General features: G+C 56.3%; 1 protein-coding gene and 1 pseudogene across 1 annotated transcript in view; both read right to left on the bottom strand.

Annotated features, from left to right (window-relative positions):
* Window positions 1-17,480, bottom strand: part of HYDIN (HYDIN axonemal central pair apparatus protein) — a 427,107-nt gene that overhangs the window by 92,184 nt on the left and 317,443 nt on the right. The window contains exons 40-43 of the mRNA XM_073307159.2: window positions 15,370-15,543; window positions 13,199-13,434; window positions 9,827-9,964; window positions 257-440 (exon numbers count right to left, since the gene is read on the bottom strand). Of these exons, the coding sequence (XP_073163260.2) occupies window positions 257-440; window positions 9,827-9,964; window positions 13,199-13,434; window positions 15,370-15,543 (732 nt within the window). The remainder of the gene's footprint in view (window positions 1-256; window positions 441-9,826; window positions 9,965-13,198; window positions 13,435-15,369; window positions 15,544-17,480) is intronic.
* Window positions 8,791-8,942, bottom strand: LOC140896581 (U2 spliceosomal RNA; annotated as a pseudogene).

Here is a 17,480-nt window from a genome sequence, read left to right as displayed (position 1 = left end):
AGGCACCACGGTAACACTTCCAAATTGAAATATTTTGGTATCTGAATTTTCACACACCCCCCCGCCGCCAATCAAAATTTTCTGTTGAAAATGCAGATGAAAACAATTTTTTTTTGTTTTGGTCAAAATTTTCTGAGGTGGAAAACTTTCCCCCCACCCCCAGTTTGCTGACAGCCACTATTAGAAATGTCTAGACAGACACACAGACATGTTAGAGGTGTGAGTGTCAGGGGGTTCACAGAAGAATCCTTCTCACCTTCCTGCTCTTTCTTGGCCTTCTCCCTAGCCTTCATGGCAGCATAATCCTGGAACAGGTTCACCATGTAGATGTAACGCCGGTTGTTGATCGCTTTGAGCAGGCAAAGGAGAGCAGAAGGCATACTGCGGGCAAAGAGTGTCTCTAGTCCATCAAACACCACTCCCCGATAGCAGTCACTCAGCTGTGAATGTGGAACACAAAGGGCATAAATCCATCCTAATGGGTATACAGTATTCTCCTCAGCAAATAAAACTGCTCTGATGTAAAAACATATTAGCAAGCAGTATCCCCAAATGTCTGAAATAGTCACAGATTCTAAGGCCTGAAGGGACCACTCTGATAATCTCCTCTGATCTCCTGCACAGCACAGGCCAGAGAAGCTCACCCAGTGACTCTGCCATCAAGTTCAAAATTTCTGGTTGAGCTAGAGCAGATCAACAGCACATCTGCACCTGTTTTTCTTTTCTCTACATATTTCTCTGTCTATGCCCCTTACTGCCCTGGCTTGTCTCTCCATTGCCTTATGTGACAGGGTCAGGCCAGATGGCTACAGGAAAGTGTTCCTATTGGGAACAGCCTAAGAGGGGGATCTACAGGACCTGGACACCAAATGAGTATGGGAGACAACTAATGAAATAACAGGGACAGAAGTGTGGTCCAAGGAAGGGAACTGGACTGGGACACCGAGCAGAGAACCCTGGACAGCGCCCACTGCTCCTCAAAGGCGTCAAGGGAGTCAGTGGACGCCACCCAGAGGAACTCTGCCCAGATACGTGAATGGACCGAGGATCGGAAATAGGCCTCCATCGGCCAACCTCCTCACTCTGGTTTTATAGATGACAATTTTAGCCAGGGCCAGCAGGAGGTTGACCAGGAGGTCCCATGACTTTGTGGGGCCACGTTAGGGAGTGCATAAATAAAAAGGTGAGGAGAAAAGTGTAACCAAAAACGTAATAAAATATTCGTGAGGAGCCGGAATAGGGGCTGCAGCCTGGCACACTCCAAGTATATGTGTGCCAGGGTTTCCCTCATGCCACAAAAGGGGCAGGTGTCTGGTATAGGGGTGAACCGTGCCAAGAAGACGCCTGTGCTCACAGCTCCATGAAAGAGCCGCCAACTGATATCCCCGGCAGGCTTCGGGACCAAGGTGGAATACAGGCTGGCCCACCGGGTCTGCTCACCCTCCAAAGGTGGCAGGAGGTCCCGCCATTTTGTATCAGGGCGGGATGCGAGGGTGAGGACGTGAAGGGTGTGGAGCACAAGCGTGTATAGATGTTTCCTTGGCACGGTCTGGAGGCAGACCGGCTGCAGCTTGTGCAGCCGGCTCACGGTGAAGGGGCAGGGGGGTTGGTTGGGTCCACAGGGTAGGGGCCCGATGGAAAGGTCCTGCGGGCCTGGGGTGGAGGGTGGGCAAGGTGCGCCCTCGTGCAGGACCCGGTCGAGGTAAACCTGAGCAGCGGGTGGCAAAGCGGCCCTCACCTTCTGAAATACGCGCTGGGGAGTATGAGGTCTGGAGAGCCCCATGCGCTGAGCGAGTCCAGGAGGTCCAGGAGGTCTCCGACTCTTGTGACTTCTGCCAGGACCAACCTCTGGTGCACCGAGGGGGACTCCGCCACCTGCACACGGAGCTGGGGGTTGTGTAGCAGGGGCTGGGCGAGGAGATCTGCCCCCTCGGTGGCCACCATGGACCTGGTCATTGAAAGCAGTTTCCAGGTCCGGAGGAGGTCCTGGTAGAAGACCGGCAGCCCAGAGAGGTCTCATGGAAGACCTCTCAGATGGAGTTAAAGGAGCTGCCGGTCGTATCGGAGCCCTCGGAAGTGGCACAGGAAGGCGTGCGCCAGTATGCTCCACGCCGGACTACCTGCACCATAAAGGAGCCTCTGCAGGGCCTGGAGGCGGAAGATATGGACCTGAGTGTGCAGACACTTCAGGCCTTGCCCTCCGTCCTCCAGGGGTAGATGGAGAACCCCTGCAAGGACCCAGTGCAGTCTTGACCAGAAGAACTCCAGAATCAATGTCCGGAGGTTGGCCAGGAAACCCAGGGCCGGGACCAGGGTGTTGAGCCGGTACCAGAGCATGGACAGGACGAGTTGATTAAGCACCAGTGCTCTCCCTCTAAGGGAGAGGCACCGTAGTAGTCCTGTACATTTCTGGAGCCGCTCTATCACCCTGCCCTCTAAATTGTGCCAGTCTCCGGTGGAGAGGGGTGTGTGGCAGAAAGGTAAACGCCGAGATAGAGCAGCGGACCCACACTCCACCAGATGGCCTGAAGCGTGGGTGGGAGGGAGCTTGCCTGCGAGCCGTCCCTGACCACCAGGCCAGAGCTCTTGACCCAGTTGACCTGAGCGGAGGAGGCTGCCGATTAGATGGCCTGGCAAGCCTCCACCCACGGCAAGACGCCCTGGGTCCTGGACCACAAGGAGCACATCGCCAGCATACGCCAACAGAACCAGCAGCAGCTCCGGCTCCCGCAGCACCAACCCTGTCAACCTCCTGCGGAGGAAACAGAGGAAGGGCTCGATCGCCAGAGCATACAGCTAGCCCGAGAGGGGGCACCCCTGCCGTACTCCTCACCCGAAGCTGACTGGTTTGGGCAGGGTTCAGTTGAGCCTGACCAGACACTCTGCGGAGGCGTACAGCATCCGGAGAAAACCCACAAACTGAGGTCCGAATCCAAACGCCTGCAGAGTACTCAGGAGGTACCCATGGTCTACTCTATCGAACGTCTTCTCCTGATCGAGAGACAGGCGGGCGAACGACAGACCGTCTCTACGCCCGAGTTCCAAAAGGTCTTGGACTAGAAATAGGTTGTCAAAAATGCTGCGACCCGGGACAGTATAGGTCTGGTCTGGGTGGATCACGTCCGCCATCACGGACCCTAGCCACAGCGAGATTGCTTTCACTACGATTTTGTAGTCCGTGCTAAGGAGCGAGACGGGACGCCAATTTCGTAAATCGCGGAGGTCCCCCTTCTTCGGCAATAAGGGGAGCACGGCTCACCTGCACAAAAGAGGAAGAACCCCGCTCTGCAAAGACTCGGCCCAGACGGTGACTAGGTCTGGGCCGAGGACATCCCAGAACACGTAGTACAACTCCACGGTCAGCCCGTCTATGCCCGGAGATTTATTGGTGGGCATGCGGCGGAGGGCTTCCGAGAACTCAGCCAGAGTGAGAGGCAGCTCTAGCCAGTCTCAGTCGCCCGTGCTGACCATAGGGAGCTCCCCCCAGAGCACTCTGCAAGCGTTAGGATCGGTCAGATCCAGGGAGAAAAGGCTTGGTAGAAGGCTCTCACCCTCCCGCACATCTCCACTGGATCCGTGAGGGGGGTGCCGTCTTCTGCCAGAAGGCAGGTGACGTGTTTCTTGGCCCCCCTCCTTTTCTCCAGGGCGTAGAAGAAGCAGGAGCCGCAATCCACCTCCTGAAGGAGACGATGCGGGATCGAACAAAGGCACCTCGGGCCCGATGATCTTCGAGGGCCCGGAGCTCCTCCCGCTTCTCCCGGCACGCTCCACAGAGGGGCGGATCCTCGGGGCTGGCAGCCAGACGCCTCTCCAGCTCTAAGACCTCCCGTTCCAACTGCCCTATCGCCGCATCCCTCCGTCGGCTGGCGCCCCGGGTGTAGTCACGGCAGAAGAGCCAGGCGTGCACCTTCCCCAGCTCTCACCACTGCCACGCCGAGGGAAAGGCACACCGCTGCCTTCGCCAGGCCAGCCAGAACTCCCGGAAGGACATCATGAAGCCCAGATCCTCCAACAAGCTGTTGTTGAAATGCCAATAGGCCGGTCCCGGCCTCTCCGCGCAGAGGGAGGCCGTCACGGTGGCTAAATGATGGTCAGAGAATGGGAGCGGCTGGATGCTGGAGGAGTGGGCTCATGAAATGTGGAAGCATGATAAATAAATGCGGTCCAACCGGGAGTGGCGCGACCGATGGGCCTCCACCCGGACAAAGGTGAACGTGGAAATGTCATCCGGGTGGTGGTCGTGCCAGATGTCCACCAGGGAGCGGTGTTCATCCGGGTGGTGTCCGCGGCAGCCGGGCACTGCTCGGTCCCTGAGTGGTCCCGCTCCTCGAGGGTGGTGTTGAAGTCCCCGCCCAGGACCAGGCACTCGTGAGGCTCCAAGGTGCTGAGGAAGGCGGATGCCTGCTGATAGAATTGCAGCTGTTCCGGGCCCGATGTCGGGGCATAGATGTTAACGAGGTTGACCATGAGCCCCTCCATACGGACCCGGAGGTGCAGCAGGTGGCCTGGCACAGCCTCGGCAACCCCCAGCACCTCGGGCCGTAGGTTGGGGGAGAAGAGGGTCGCCACTCCAGCTGTATGAACTGTGAGATGGCTAAAGTAGACCCTGTCCCCCCAGTCCAGCCGCCAGCTGTCTTCGGCGGCCGGATCCGTATGCGTCTCCCGCAGGAAGACCACAGAGTACCCACCCTCCTGAAGGAAGGAGAACCCCTGGGACCAGCGGAGAGCCATCCTACAGCCCCTGGTGTTCAATGTTGCGAAGATGAGTGGAGCCATGAGGAGGGCTGGGGGGGATCCTCGCTGGCAGGGATGCTCGCAGCCCCCATTGGGCCACGCAGCAAACCGTGACCTACTCCATATGTGAGCAACAAGTCATGGAAGCCACGGACCCGCTGGTAGGCTGCAGCGGCCTGCTTCCCAGTCCTTTTACCCTCCCCCATAAGGGCCCTTGCGGCCCGGAGGATCTGATGAAAGTCTCCCCATCGCTGGAGAGCCAGCTGTACCTTGTTGCGGGAGCCATGGACGTCTTCTAAAAACTCCCGCAGCTCCTCTCGCAGCCAATGGGGGGGTAGGTTTACTGTCTCCTGGTCATCCCGACGGGGCCCTTGGTACAGCCCCGTGGCCCGCCCAGGCAGGGTGCGGACCCCTGACTGGGCGCCTGATGGGCTGGCACCACATGGCCCGCCTCTAATCCTGGGGCAATAGGGGGCAGCGGAGGGAAGATAGCAACCGCTAGTGGGTCGGGACAGGGAAACATAAAGGCCGCTCCCTGGGGGTCATCTGCTGGAAAGGAGAAGGAGACAGCCCCAGGGGAGGCAATAACATCACGGGAGGTGGAGGGGATAGGGATAGGGTCAGCATCAGGGGCAGAGCCAGGGGCAGGGGCAGAGGTGAGATTCTGGGCTCCAGAAGCCAAGCAACTGGGCAGTGGCACTTCCCAGTCAAGCTCAAGGGTTGGCGGGGTGGGGAGGGGGCTCTCAGCAATGCCAGGCACAGGCTTTATGGTGGGTTTGGCAGCCACGGCATCAGGAGGTAGACTATCTTCTGTAGGGCCCCTGTCCGGGAAGGAGGTTGATTGCTCCACACCAACGAGGGGTGCCCCTGGTGGCTTGGGTCCCGGCCGCGTGGCACTGGCTGTCGCCTGAACAGGCTCGGTCGCCGTCAGCGGGGTGCCTTCTGCAGCCGGGTTGATGGAGGAGTCCAGGGGCTCCTCGGTGGTGGGAGCGGAAGCAATGGTTAGGGGGAGGGAGCATGGGAAAAGGGGGCCTGGAGTGAGGTCGCCCAGATCGAGGCCTGCTGGCATAGGGTTGTCCTCCCCCTGGGTGACTAGGGTCAGACCTAGGGCCTCGATCTCCTCATATATGGAGGTGAGATTGCTTTCCGCCACCCCGGGGTTCTCCCCACCGGCACCCGATGCGACGGTCGCCTCGCGGCTCACAGAGGTTTCAGATGGTACCAAGGCAGGAGGGGCTCCCTCGCGGGCCTCAGAGAGGAGGGACTCCCGTGGAGGGGAGATACTGCCTTCCGGTGCTGCCACGTCTTCCCCAGCCGGCACCGGTGGATGGAACACACCCGTGGGCAAAGCGGAAGGCTCGGCATCAATGCCCCCCTTCCTGGTCTTCCGGGGGGCCTCCGCATCGGATGAGGGGAGCGGAGCTCGAGCCTTCCGCTTGCCCCGGACCAGGGCCCAGCCCTCCATGGCATCATCGGGGGGCTGGCTAGCAGGGGTCGTGTCAGGGGGCAGAGGCGATGGCTCAGGGACTCGGGGGGTAACGGTGGGGCAGCACGAGGGAGGGAAGATTCCCCCTGGGGCAGGACCTCTCCCATGCCCGGCAGGGACCCTGCCGCACCCTCCTCGACAGGGCCCCGCCAGATTGCAAGCAGCGGGGGTGGGGCTCTCCCGCTTGTCTGGCGTACTGGGGGAGCTGCTCCTTGGGCCCGAGCGGGAGCAGTGGTGGACTGGGAAGGAGGAGGGGCGGCTTTGGGCACCGGGCAGCCAGGGGCGCCAGTGATGACGGGGCCAGTGCCCTGCCGGGGACTCGGGGGTCCCAGATGCCCCTCCTTGCTGGGCCAAGGGGCAGTCCCTCCGGACGTGCCCCATCGCCCGGCAGAGGTAGCACTGGGCCCCCCCGTGGAGTAATGCACGCGGTAACGGGCCCCCTGGTAGGGGACCAGGAAGGACCCCTCGAGCACCTCTCCCTCACGCACCGCCGGCGGCAGTTGAAGCTGCACCTGCCGGCGGAACGAGAGGACGTGACGGAGGGCGGGATCCTTGCAGCCCAGTGGGAGAGGGCTGATGACAGAGATGGGTTTCCCCAGGGTGGAGAGGACGGGTAACAGGGCGGCAATGGGAAGAAAGGGAGGGACAGAGGTCAGGACCAGGCGGACGCCCAGGTCCTCCAGCGGCTCCAGGGGGACGAACACCCGCCCCACCGCCAGGCCCCTCTCCACCGTCTCCTGGGCAGCAGCCTCCAATGCGAAGAAGAAGACGACCTTGCCGTACATTTTGGAGGCCGCCACAATGGCCGTGGGCCCCACCACCCTCACCAACGCCCGCACGTAGGGCTCTACGTGGGGCGAGGCGGGCACCAGGAGGCAACGGACGCCGTGCTTCCTGGTCATGGTGGGGAAGGGGCCCTGGCCACTATAGCTGGTCGCGGAGGCGGTGGGCGGGAGAGATGACGGAGTGGCAGATGGGGGGGCTGCTGCCACCTGGGCGTACGCCCTGGGGGCCGGGGGAGGGGCACCCGCAGAGCTGGTGGGGGGAACAGCGGGGAGGGACGCCACGGCCGGTGGTGGGGCCGCGGCAGTGGGGGCAGCCCCTGCCATGGAGGGCCTGGTCGTTTTGGCGGGGCCCTTCCCCTTCTTCTTATCCTGGCCCTTCCCGCCGGCTGGGGGGGGCTCCCCCCGAATCTGAGGGGGGGAGGGACGTGGCAGCAGCAGAGGTCACCCCGGTGCCCGCCGTTGCTGGTGCCCCAGCAGGGGCGGCGGCAGGTGGTTCGGCAGCGGAGGTCGAGGCTTGGGGGGTGACAGAGGGGCAGGCGGGGGAGGGGCAGCTCTCGTCCCCCGCCATCATGAGCAGGGCGGGAAGGGGAGACACCAGAAGGAGGAGGGAACAGGGGAAGCAGGTCGACCACTCCTCCCCGCTAGGCTGCAGGCAGGGGAGGAGGGCGCCAAGAAGGGAGGGCTGGACGGGGGGGGGGACACAAAACAGGGGTTAGGGGTCTGTCGCCGACGTGGGGTGGAATTCCGGCTCCTCTAGCTGCACTGGGGGAGGGGGATACAACAGCATTGGGGGGGCAGTGAAGAGGGTTTAAGCTCAAATGGGGAGTGGCACAAGTGCACGGGAGGGGGCATGGGCGCACGGAGCAAGGGGCTGAGCGGGCTGGAGTTAGGGCAGGGAAACCAAGGGGCTAGCTTCAGAGGCTGGGGCGGGGCAAACAAACAAAGGCTGCGGAGGGAAAACGGGCGGGGCAGGAAAAGCTGTGGGGTGGGCAGTCCGGGGGGGGCACCCACGTGTGCTTGCACAGAGTCAGTGGGGCTGGCTGCTGCTTCTGGCCCGAAGGGTGGAATCGGGGCGTGGGAAGCCAAGCAAGCAGCGGAGTCCAGAGGCAGGAGCTGAGGCAGATGGTAAACAGCCAGTGGGGGAGGTGGAGGGGGCAGCGGTGGTAGGGGCTGGGGGGGGGAATGACACAGATGGATCGGGGGGGCAGCTCCACGCCACACCCCTGTGTCCCTGCAAACACAGTCAAGACCCCCGCCACAAGAGCACAGTTCGAAAGTTACTCAGTTCCAAAGGCCCCTCCACGGTGGTCTGCAGAGTCTCCAGGTGCTCCCCCACTGGTAGATGGTCCCCTTCTTCTCCTCCTCGGGGCTGCAGCAGCTCCAGGCAGCTGCAGCAGCAGCTCCAGGAACTCCAGGCGGTGGTCCAGGCAGGCAGAAAGGACCCCTCAGGAGGTGGTGGTGGTGTTCACAGCAGCAACAGCTGGGGCTGGGGTCCCTCACTCCCCCCCTCTGGGGAGCGGGCCAGCAGCCCCCCCCCAAGGGGCTGCAGTTGGAGCAGTAGCAGCACCCGAGGGTGGGGGGGTCCAGCAGCCAGCCAGCAACCAGGTAGCAGAGAACGGGGGGGGGGAGCGGGGCCTAGCCTAGCCAGGGGAGCAGCTGGAGCAGCAGCAGGGAGAGCCCAGGGCCTAACAGCAGCAGTATCAGCGGCGGGAGCAGCAGCCCGCTCCCTCCTTCTCCCTCCAGGCCAGAGGGCTACAGGAGAGTGGTTTTTTTTTGGTTTGTTTTTGTTTTTGCACGGTTCCTGGAGACACTGCAATACCAGGTCGATGCATGAGGTGGACAGAGCAAGCTCCTATTCCAGCCCCCCATTCCAAAACTCAATTTAATAGACAGTCCTTAGATCTTAGCCATAAGAGAGTGTTAGAAGGCAGATATATTAGTCCCAGATTAAGCAGGTCCATTTTCCCTGGGTAAAGTAACGGGCAGTTCCAGAACAAGAAGGAACTTGTTGGAACAAATTCAGGCAGGCAGGCTAATTAGGACATCTGGAGCCAATTAAGAAGCTACTAGAATCAATTAAGGCAGACTGGGTAATCAGGGCACCTGAGTTTAAAAAGGAGCTCACTTCAGTTTGTGGTATGCCTGCGAGGAGCTGGGAGCAAGAGGTGCTAGGAGCTGAGAGTGAGAAGGTGGACTGCTGAAGGACTGAGGTGTACAAGCATTATCAGACACCAGGAGGAAGATCCTGTGGTGAGGATAATGAAGGTGTTGGGAGGAGGCCATGGGGAAGTAGTCCAGGGAGTTGTAACTGCCATGCAGCTGTTCCAGGAGGCACTCTAGACAGCTGCAATCCACAGTGCCCTGGGCTGGAACCCAGAGTAGAGGGTGGGCCCGGGTTCTCCCCAAACCTCCCAACTCCTGATCAGACCCAGGAGGAGTTGACCTGGACTGTGGGTTCCAGCAGAGGGGAAGGTCTCTGGGCTGTTCCCTGACCCACATGGTGGATCAGCAGAGACTGTGGGGATTGTTCTTCTTCCTTTTTCCCATGCTGGCCAGTGAGGAGGTTAGCTGAGTAAATGGCAGGTTTGAGCCACTAGCAAAAGTGGCCAAACTGAGAACTGCTGTGAGTCTGAGGCGAGCAAATCTGCCAATAAGCGCAGGACCCACCAAGGCAGAGGAGGAACTTTGTCACACTTAACACATCATTTAAATCAAACCTCGACAACACCACATTCCCCATCCCTTCACACCAACATCCTTACCCGACACACCAAGCTTCATGACCAGCATTTCCTTCTGCCCCGGTGAGCTCCTGCCATACCTGCATCCTCTCTGAAAGGATCTCCACCAGTAGCTCCTCAGGAAGCATGCAGCTCATCAGGCCTGATTCTCCTGCCATGCTGGTACTGATGCTGAGCCGTCGCTGGACAGGAGCACTGGGAATAGGGCTGGGAGGAACCTGCAGCATTCGTCACCGCAAGGAAAAAAATGCTTCAGAAAAATCCATACAATTCCTCAGACCAAGCTCATCTCTTCTGCCCATCACGTCAGCCCCTTCACCCTACCAGCTAAGACTGCTGTCACATGTTAATGGTGCAACTTAACACAGAAGTCATAGGACTGGAAGGCTCCTCAGGAGGTCATCAAGCTCAGCTCTCTACTCTGAGGCAGGACCAAGGAAAACTTAGACCAGCCTTGGCAGGTGTTTGTCCAGCCTGTTCTTAAAAACAAAAATGCTGGGGATTTTACGCCCTCCAAGTCTGACACTTGGAGTATGGCCTTCCAAGCAGTTGAGCACCCACTTCCCTCCAGGCTTAGTGTTGTGAATTCTTGAGTTGTGAGGCTGCTGCTCAGTCCATGGCCATGGTAAGGGAGCTCAGGAAGCGAGGAATTTTCTTCCCATGAGTAGGCAAGGGCTAGGGACAATCGCAGTCCTGCAGCGTGGGGGAGTGTAGGGACTGCTCCCTCACTGGGGCAGCACACACCCATGGAGGCAGCAAAGAGGAGATGCAACTGCTTTCCCTCCCCCACTTTGGAGCAGGAGGAGGCTGCACCGTTCCACAGAATGGGGCAGCATGCCCATTCCCCCTGGGCCTGGGAGCTGTGTGAAGGGAGCAGGATGGTGAAGTTCCTTAATACTGACCCCAACACAGTGGAACCCTGACAGCCTCCTAGCTGTGCTGGTTGTGGATACCTGAGACCCTCTATTGCCGTGTCTACATTAGAAACAGGAGCCGATTTAATAAGGTCAGTTAGGGGTATGACTCTTTAGGACATTTCCATACTGGAAGGAAGTTATACTGGCTAAAATGTGCCTTTTGCTGGTGTAGCTTATTTTGTTCAGAGAACTAGTATAAGCTACATCTGTTTAGTTGCTAAGCGGAGTCTCCAAGGGAGATTTGCCATAACAGCATAGCATCCCCTTACTAGTGTATGCCAGGCCCTTTTCCGAAAGCTCTCTCAGGATCCAGACCGTTTGTTTTTTTCTGTCCCAACCTACATATTTATTCAGAAAAACGCAAGGGCTACCGCTTGGGTAGGGTGTCTGTGCCCAGGGTACTGGACTGGGACACTGGAGGTTTGGGCCTAGTCCTCATTCTCCCCCTGATTTGCTGTGTCACCTTGGGCAAGACACGTAGACACACATTTTCAATAGGGCCCTCTCATTTTGGGTGCTTCGGTTTATGGGTACCCAACTGTTAGTGAGTGGCTGGCCCTCCAAAGGGGTCAGGTGCCCAGCTCCACAAGGGGGATGACTGATGCACCTCAGGTTAACCTGGATGTACTTAACTTGCTGAGTAACGGGGAAAATGTCTGCATGGCAAGCAGCAGCCCATGGCAGCGATTCTCAGAGCCCGGGTCTACAGACTTAGGCTGCCAGGGCTTCATGTCCCTCAGACCTGAATTTTAGAGTTACTCAGCACTCACTGACTTCAGCTGGCATAGTGAGTGCTCAGGCCCCACAGCTGAGCACTCAAAAGCTGTGGCAACCAAAATTAGAGGCTACACTTGAAAATTTGGGCCTTCAAACCTCTTTGAGCCTCAGTTACTCTTGCTATACAAGCTGAGCATGACACTAACAGAACACACTGAGTCAGATCCCCACCAACATGCAGAATTAAAACTCTTCAGGGCCTGCGTGCTGTTAAGGGAGGAGCACATTGCTGGTGCTTAACAAACAACCAACCCCCATCAAACACTTAGAGCTCTGGCCCATGGACAGTTTGCAAATTCACCTCAGCCCTTGCTCCCCAGTACCAGAGTCATAGAATATCAGGGTTGGAAGGGACCCCTGAAGGTCATCTAGTCCAACCCCCTGCTCGAAGCAGGACCAATTCCCAGTTAAATCATCCGAGCCAGGGCTTTGTCAAGCCTGACCTTAAAAACCTCTAAGGAAGGAGATTCTACCACCTCCCTAGGTAACGCATTCCAGTGTTTCACCACCCTCTTAGTGAAAAAGTTTTTCCTAATATCCAATCTAAACCTCCCCCACTGCAACTTGAGACCATTACTCCTCGTTCTGTCATCTGCTACCATTGAGAACAGTCTAGAGCCATCCTCTTTGGAACCCCCTTTCAGGTAGTTGAAAGCAGCTATCAAATCCCCCCTCATTCTTCTCTTCTGCAGGCTAAACAATCCCAGCTCCCTCAGCCTCTCTTCATAAGTCATGTGTTCTAGACCCCTAATAATTTTTGTTGCCCTTCGCTGGACTCTCTCCAATTTATCCACATCCTTCTCGTAGTGAGGGGCCCAAAACTGGACACAGTACTCCAGATGAGGCCTCACCAATGTCGAAATAGAGGGGAACGATCACATCCCTCGATCTGCTGGCTATGCCCTTACTTATACATCCCAAAATGTCATTGGCCTTCTTGGCAACAAGGGCACACTGCTGACTCATATCCAGCTTCTCGTCCACTGTCACCCCTAGGTCCTTTTCCGCAGAACTGCTGCCTAGCCATTCGGTCCCTAGTCTGTAGCGGTGCATTGGATTCTTCCATCCTAAGTGCAGGACCCTGCACTTATCCTTATTGAACCTCATCAGATTTCTTTTGGCCCAACCCTCTAATTTGTCTAGGTCCCTCTGTATCCTATCCCTACCCTCCAGCATATCTACCTCTCCTCCCAGTTTAGTGTCATCTGCAAACTTGCTGAGAGTGCAATCCACACCATCCTCCAGATCATTTATGAAGATATTGAACAAAACCGGCCCCAGGACCGACCCTTGGGGCACTCCACTTGATACCGGCTGCCAACTAGACATGGAGCCATTGATCACTACCCGTTGAGCCCGACAATCTAGCCAGCTTTCTACCCACCTTATAGTGCATTCATCCAGCCCATACTTCTTTAACTTGCTGACAAGAATACTGTGGGAGACCGTGTCAAAAGCTTTGCTAAAGTCAAGAAACAAAAGTCCTCCCAGCCCAAGGTCTCTCAAGTAGCCAACTTTGCCTAATTCAATAGTGCTTTTATCACACAGACTAAGCCCCACTAGAGACTAGAACAAGACCACCAGGCTTATTTTTACCTGTGAGCACACAGGTCGAAACCCTAAGTCAGCAGAGATGAAAGCGCAGTGCAGTAACCCACTGAGCCAGTCAGCGCCCGTGCAGGAGTCCTAGTTTCTCTCACACTGTTAGAAGAGTGATGGAATAATCCCATCTGTTTACTGATGTGAATTCGCTTTCACCTGTGATCCTGTTTGATCCGATTGGTGCTGCTGCTTCTGAGCCTGCGACGCATGGCCTTCTGACTTCCCCCTGCCCACTGCTGTGCTGCTCCTATAGCTCTTGGAGGTGATGGACTGTGGCCCGGTTTTAGTCTCAGAGCTCGGCTGGCTACCCTCCATGGTATGCTTGGCCAAAGCCTCAGCGCTCAGTCTTGTGCTCAGAGCTGTCTGCCCTGCAGAGCCCTCAGAAGACTGACCTAGGATGAAAGAGGAGTTCAGCCTCAGGGGGAGAAGGGGCAAATCACATCCAATCTGCAGAAGACAGGCTATAGCAGTTAATGTTCCTCAAACTGCCAGGGATGAACACGTGCTTCTTCATCCAAGTCACTGGAGCTGAACCTGCTGGCATCTTGCCTTTGCCTGCCAGCGGACTGACCAGATACATAGGGGAGCATGCCACACTCTCCCAAGGGACACAGCACAGCACGTACCCTCCCCAGGAGCATGGAGCTCCAGAATGGATTAGGCCATTCAAGCACAAGCTGGCCATTAGCACCGGGGTCATATCTGATTGCACAGAACAAACGTTTCTGCCCATGTTTCTGTCACTGTCAAGGTAAAGTGCAAAAGAGGATGCATGGGTTCTACAGCCAGAGACTTTTAGTGCTCAGATGCTGTGGTGATGGACAGTTATAAAAGCCTGCATAGTCAGAGAAATACTGATGTCGAGCAAATTAATGAATGACCCTCTGTCAGACTGTCACTGACTGCAGCGAGACCAGGACTCAGTTGCAAGTGGCTCTGTAGTTCATTGTTTGTCCAGGGAAATGGACAGCAGAACAGAAACATCTAAATCAATGCTTCTTCCTCTGGCCCCACCTTCACTGCACCATGAGGAGCAGAACCCGGGGTAGAGAGGGATTAACATGACTGTTAGAACTAAACCACTCATCCTTCTGCCCCAAGAAGCAAGGAACAGAGCCCAGTGCCCCACCAAGTGGACAGCAGATGTGCCTCAAGCACAAAGGAAAGCTCATGACAAATGGGTTAGCACACATAAAGGCCTTTCGCAGCAGCTGGTGCTGCTCGTGCTGTATCTGTTCCAAGGGGAACTGTGAGGCTTTGTTCTCCAGGGCTGTCAATGCAGCACCTCTTGCCTGCACCATGTTTGGGCACAAACTGTCACGAAACTCGTTCCTATTAACCCTCGCTAGCCTTGGGGTCTCCTTGTCCCTCTGCTTGGAATTTTAGCCCTTAAAGCAGGACCCCGGGAGCACACAGCACCCTCAGGCTGCCAGCTCCGAGTGTGCTAATGTATGCAGCTCACCAGGTCACAGGGGTCAGGGCACAGAACCTAAGAGCAGGAGTCTCCTGAGAGAATTTGCAGGAGAAACTTCTTTGCACAAAACCTTCAAAGATGTGAAATGAATCCATTTGTATTTTTATGTAACTCGCTGTATAACTGACCTGGAGGATTGTTTCACACACCCCATGCTCATTAAATCACTATCTTTTCAAGCCAATCATTTTGGATCTTAATGGGCGCTGCAGGGGACTTCAACTTCAGTAACAAGATATCATGAAAAGCATTTCTGGATCATCATAGCATGAAGCCTAGGCAGAGTGGCTGTTACCACCCACGAGTTAGGGCAATCCCTTAGAAAAGCACCAAAGTGTTTTATCTCTATTCTGAAAAGGAATACATCCAGAGCATCACAATGGAATGGAATGCCTAGGTACTAACACCAGAGACTAAAAGATTTTTAACAGGCAAGAGCCACTACAAACAGCAAGTTGGACTTTGCATTACTGGGGATTCTGCACCTCTGAACCCTCAATCTTCTTGATTTCAAGGCTAGAAATCTATTATTGTCCAGCATTACTGCTATTCAACTAGAGGTGGTAATCTAACTGCAAACTGAGAAGATCACTTTATGCTCCAGCTTCTACCATCTGTGGCGCTCCCCATGGGATTTCATACCCAAATGCATCAAAGCTCCCTCCACCCATCCCTGTGGTTACCAAGAGCCCCCATGGGTTGCTGAAAAGTCTTCACAACAATGCACTAGAGGGAGAAAATGCAGGGAGGGGATGGAAAGGCTATATTATCAAAATGGTGCTGGGGTCATACCCAGCATTTCTGTGCAGCACAGCTGTCCAGCCTTTGTGCTGCTGAAGGTCTGAGCCCTTACCAGCTTCCTCTGACTCCCGATGTGCCTGCTCTATGGCGGCCTTGATGCATAGCTCCCGTGCACGAAGCCCCGCGGAACTGCTCCTGTCGGAGAGGGCTTCCAGTACCACAGAGTCAATGGATAGGCAGGCAGCACTGTAGTGTTTGGCCAAGGTGACAGCAGCAGTTGTCTTTCCTTTAAGAAACAAGTCTCTGACATTCATGTGTGGTGCATCTTTATCTAGGCATTGTATGAGCAAATGCTTTGAAATAGCCTGGTGTGGGATTTGTGACCCCTATGAATAGCAGAGTGATAGTCACTTTAAAAAAAATGGCCAGTGATGCCAGTGACGAGATGGATACTATGGGTATGGGCATAAATCTAATCTCACACTGGTTGCATGAATGGGGATGAATTTGGCCTACTAATTTCAATGGAGTTATACCAGGGATGAGTTTGGCTCAGGGCATCAAACTAACAGGTAGTTAAAGACTGCACAAATCCCACAGATTCCTCCATGTCCAATTCAGCAGGTATGTAAACAGCAGCATCAGCCACACACTGGAGCCAGGCTGGTAAGAGAAGCCATGTTAGTGGTGAAGTGATATAGCTAGCACCGCTTTGGCACTGAACAGTGTGCAAATAAAACCGTTACTGACCTTTCCATAACTGGTGTTCTTCGAGATGTGTTGCAAGAGTCCATTGCGATTTGGGTGCGTGCACACCCGGAGCGCAGCTGCTGGAATTTCCCCCTAGTGGTGTCCATCAGGTTGGCTCTGGTGTCCCCTGGTGGCCCGTGCACCTCTGTTTCTTCTTACCAGCCACTCTGAGAATGGGGCCGGTGGGTCGGTCTCGGAATGGACATGTGCAACACATCTCGAATAACACCCGTTCCAGAAAGGTTAGTAACTGGTTTTCCTTCTTCAGCTGCTTGCACGTGTCCATTCAAACTGGGCTCGGCGTTCAAGGGCAAGCCAACTGGAGCATCGCTTGGCCAAGCTGCACATCATCTCTGGCCTGTTGAGTAATGACAGTGTGTGGAAAAAGTATGTACCGAGGACCAGGTTGCTGTCCTGCATATATCTTGAATAAGGACTTGGGCCAGGAAAGCCGCTGCTGAGGCTAGGGACTATGAAGAGCTGCGGAGACTTACGGAATGCTCATTTCGATATAAAATGCCAGGGCTCATCTAACATCCAAGGAGTGTGTGACAGGTCCAATGCCCCTTTGTGACAGGGGCGGATGGGGTGTCGGGGCCTCGCCACTCTTACATTCCCATGCCGGTCCTTTAAGGGCGTTCCGATGCAGCCCAATGGCCGGTTTCCCCGTGCTCGCCCCTTGGTCGGGGAAGTGGGACCTAACAGTCTGAGTCCATGCAACTCGCCCCACGTATCAGGGCAGGGTGGCCCAGCGGCCAGAGTCCATAGCTCCCCCCTCTCAGGTGGGGAAGTGTATCCCAATGCTCAAAGTGGTAGGGGGACCCGGCCCTCCTGTTGGCGGGGTTTCCGGGATCCGCCCGCAACACACCAAGCGTCAGTGCAACTTTAACGCTGCTTGTCTCTAAAGTTCCTGTGTCACTTCCTACCTTCACCGCCGTGTTCTTCACTCCGGGGGTGGGGGGTCCTCCAGTCCGTCCCCTCCGGTCAGGACCTCTGTCTGGGACGCCAGGTGCATCCCAGCTTGGCTGGCTCCTGGAGCGTTGGCTGTCCCTCCTCAGGAGCTGGCGGTGTGCCTCCTTCTCCTCCAGTGGTCAGCCCAGACTGAGCACCTTTGCAGGCTTTTATACCTATTCTCCAGTTGGAGCATGCCCAGCAGGGCTTCTGGGGCGGGGCTTCCTCTGCCAGGAAGGAAGGGTTAACCCCTGCGGTACCAGTGCGGGGCCACTCTGCCCCGTCACAGAGTGCAAGCGTTGTTCCTCCCCATTTGCATGTGGTTTAGTGCAAAAAATTGTTAGAAAAATAGGTTGGTTGCAGTTAAACTGGGACACCACCTTGGGAAGGAAACTTGGGTGCGGGAGTAACTGCACCTTGTCCTTAAAGAAGATTGTATAAGGAGGCTCTGCTGTGCTTGAATCTCTGACACTCTCCTGGTCGAGGTGATTGCCACTAGAAACGCCACCTTCCAAGACAAGT

The sequence above is a fragment of the Lepidochelys kempii genome, chromosome 12 (genome assembly GCF_965140285.1).
Source record: "Lepidochelys kempii isolate rLepKem1 chromosome 12, rLepKem1.hap1, whole genome shotgun sequence".
Classification (NCBI taxonomy): Eukaryota; Metazoa; Chordata; order Testudines; family Cheloniidae; genus Lepidochelys; species Lepidochelys kempii.
The sequence above is the reverse complement of the archived record's forward strand: the minus strand, read 5'-3'. Positions and strand labels throughout refer to the sequence as shown.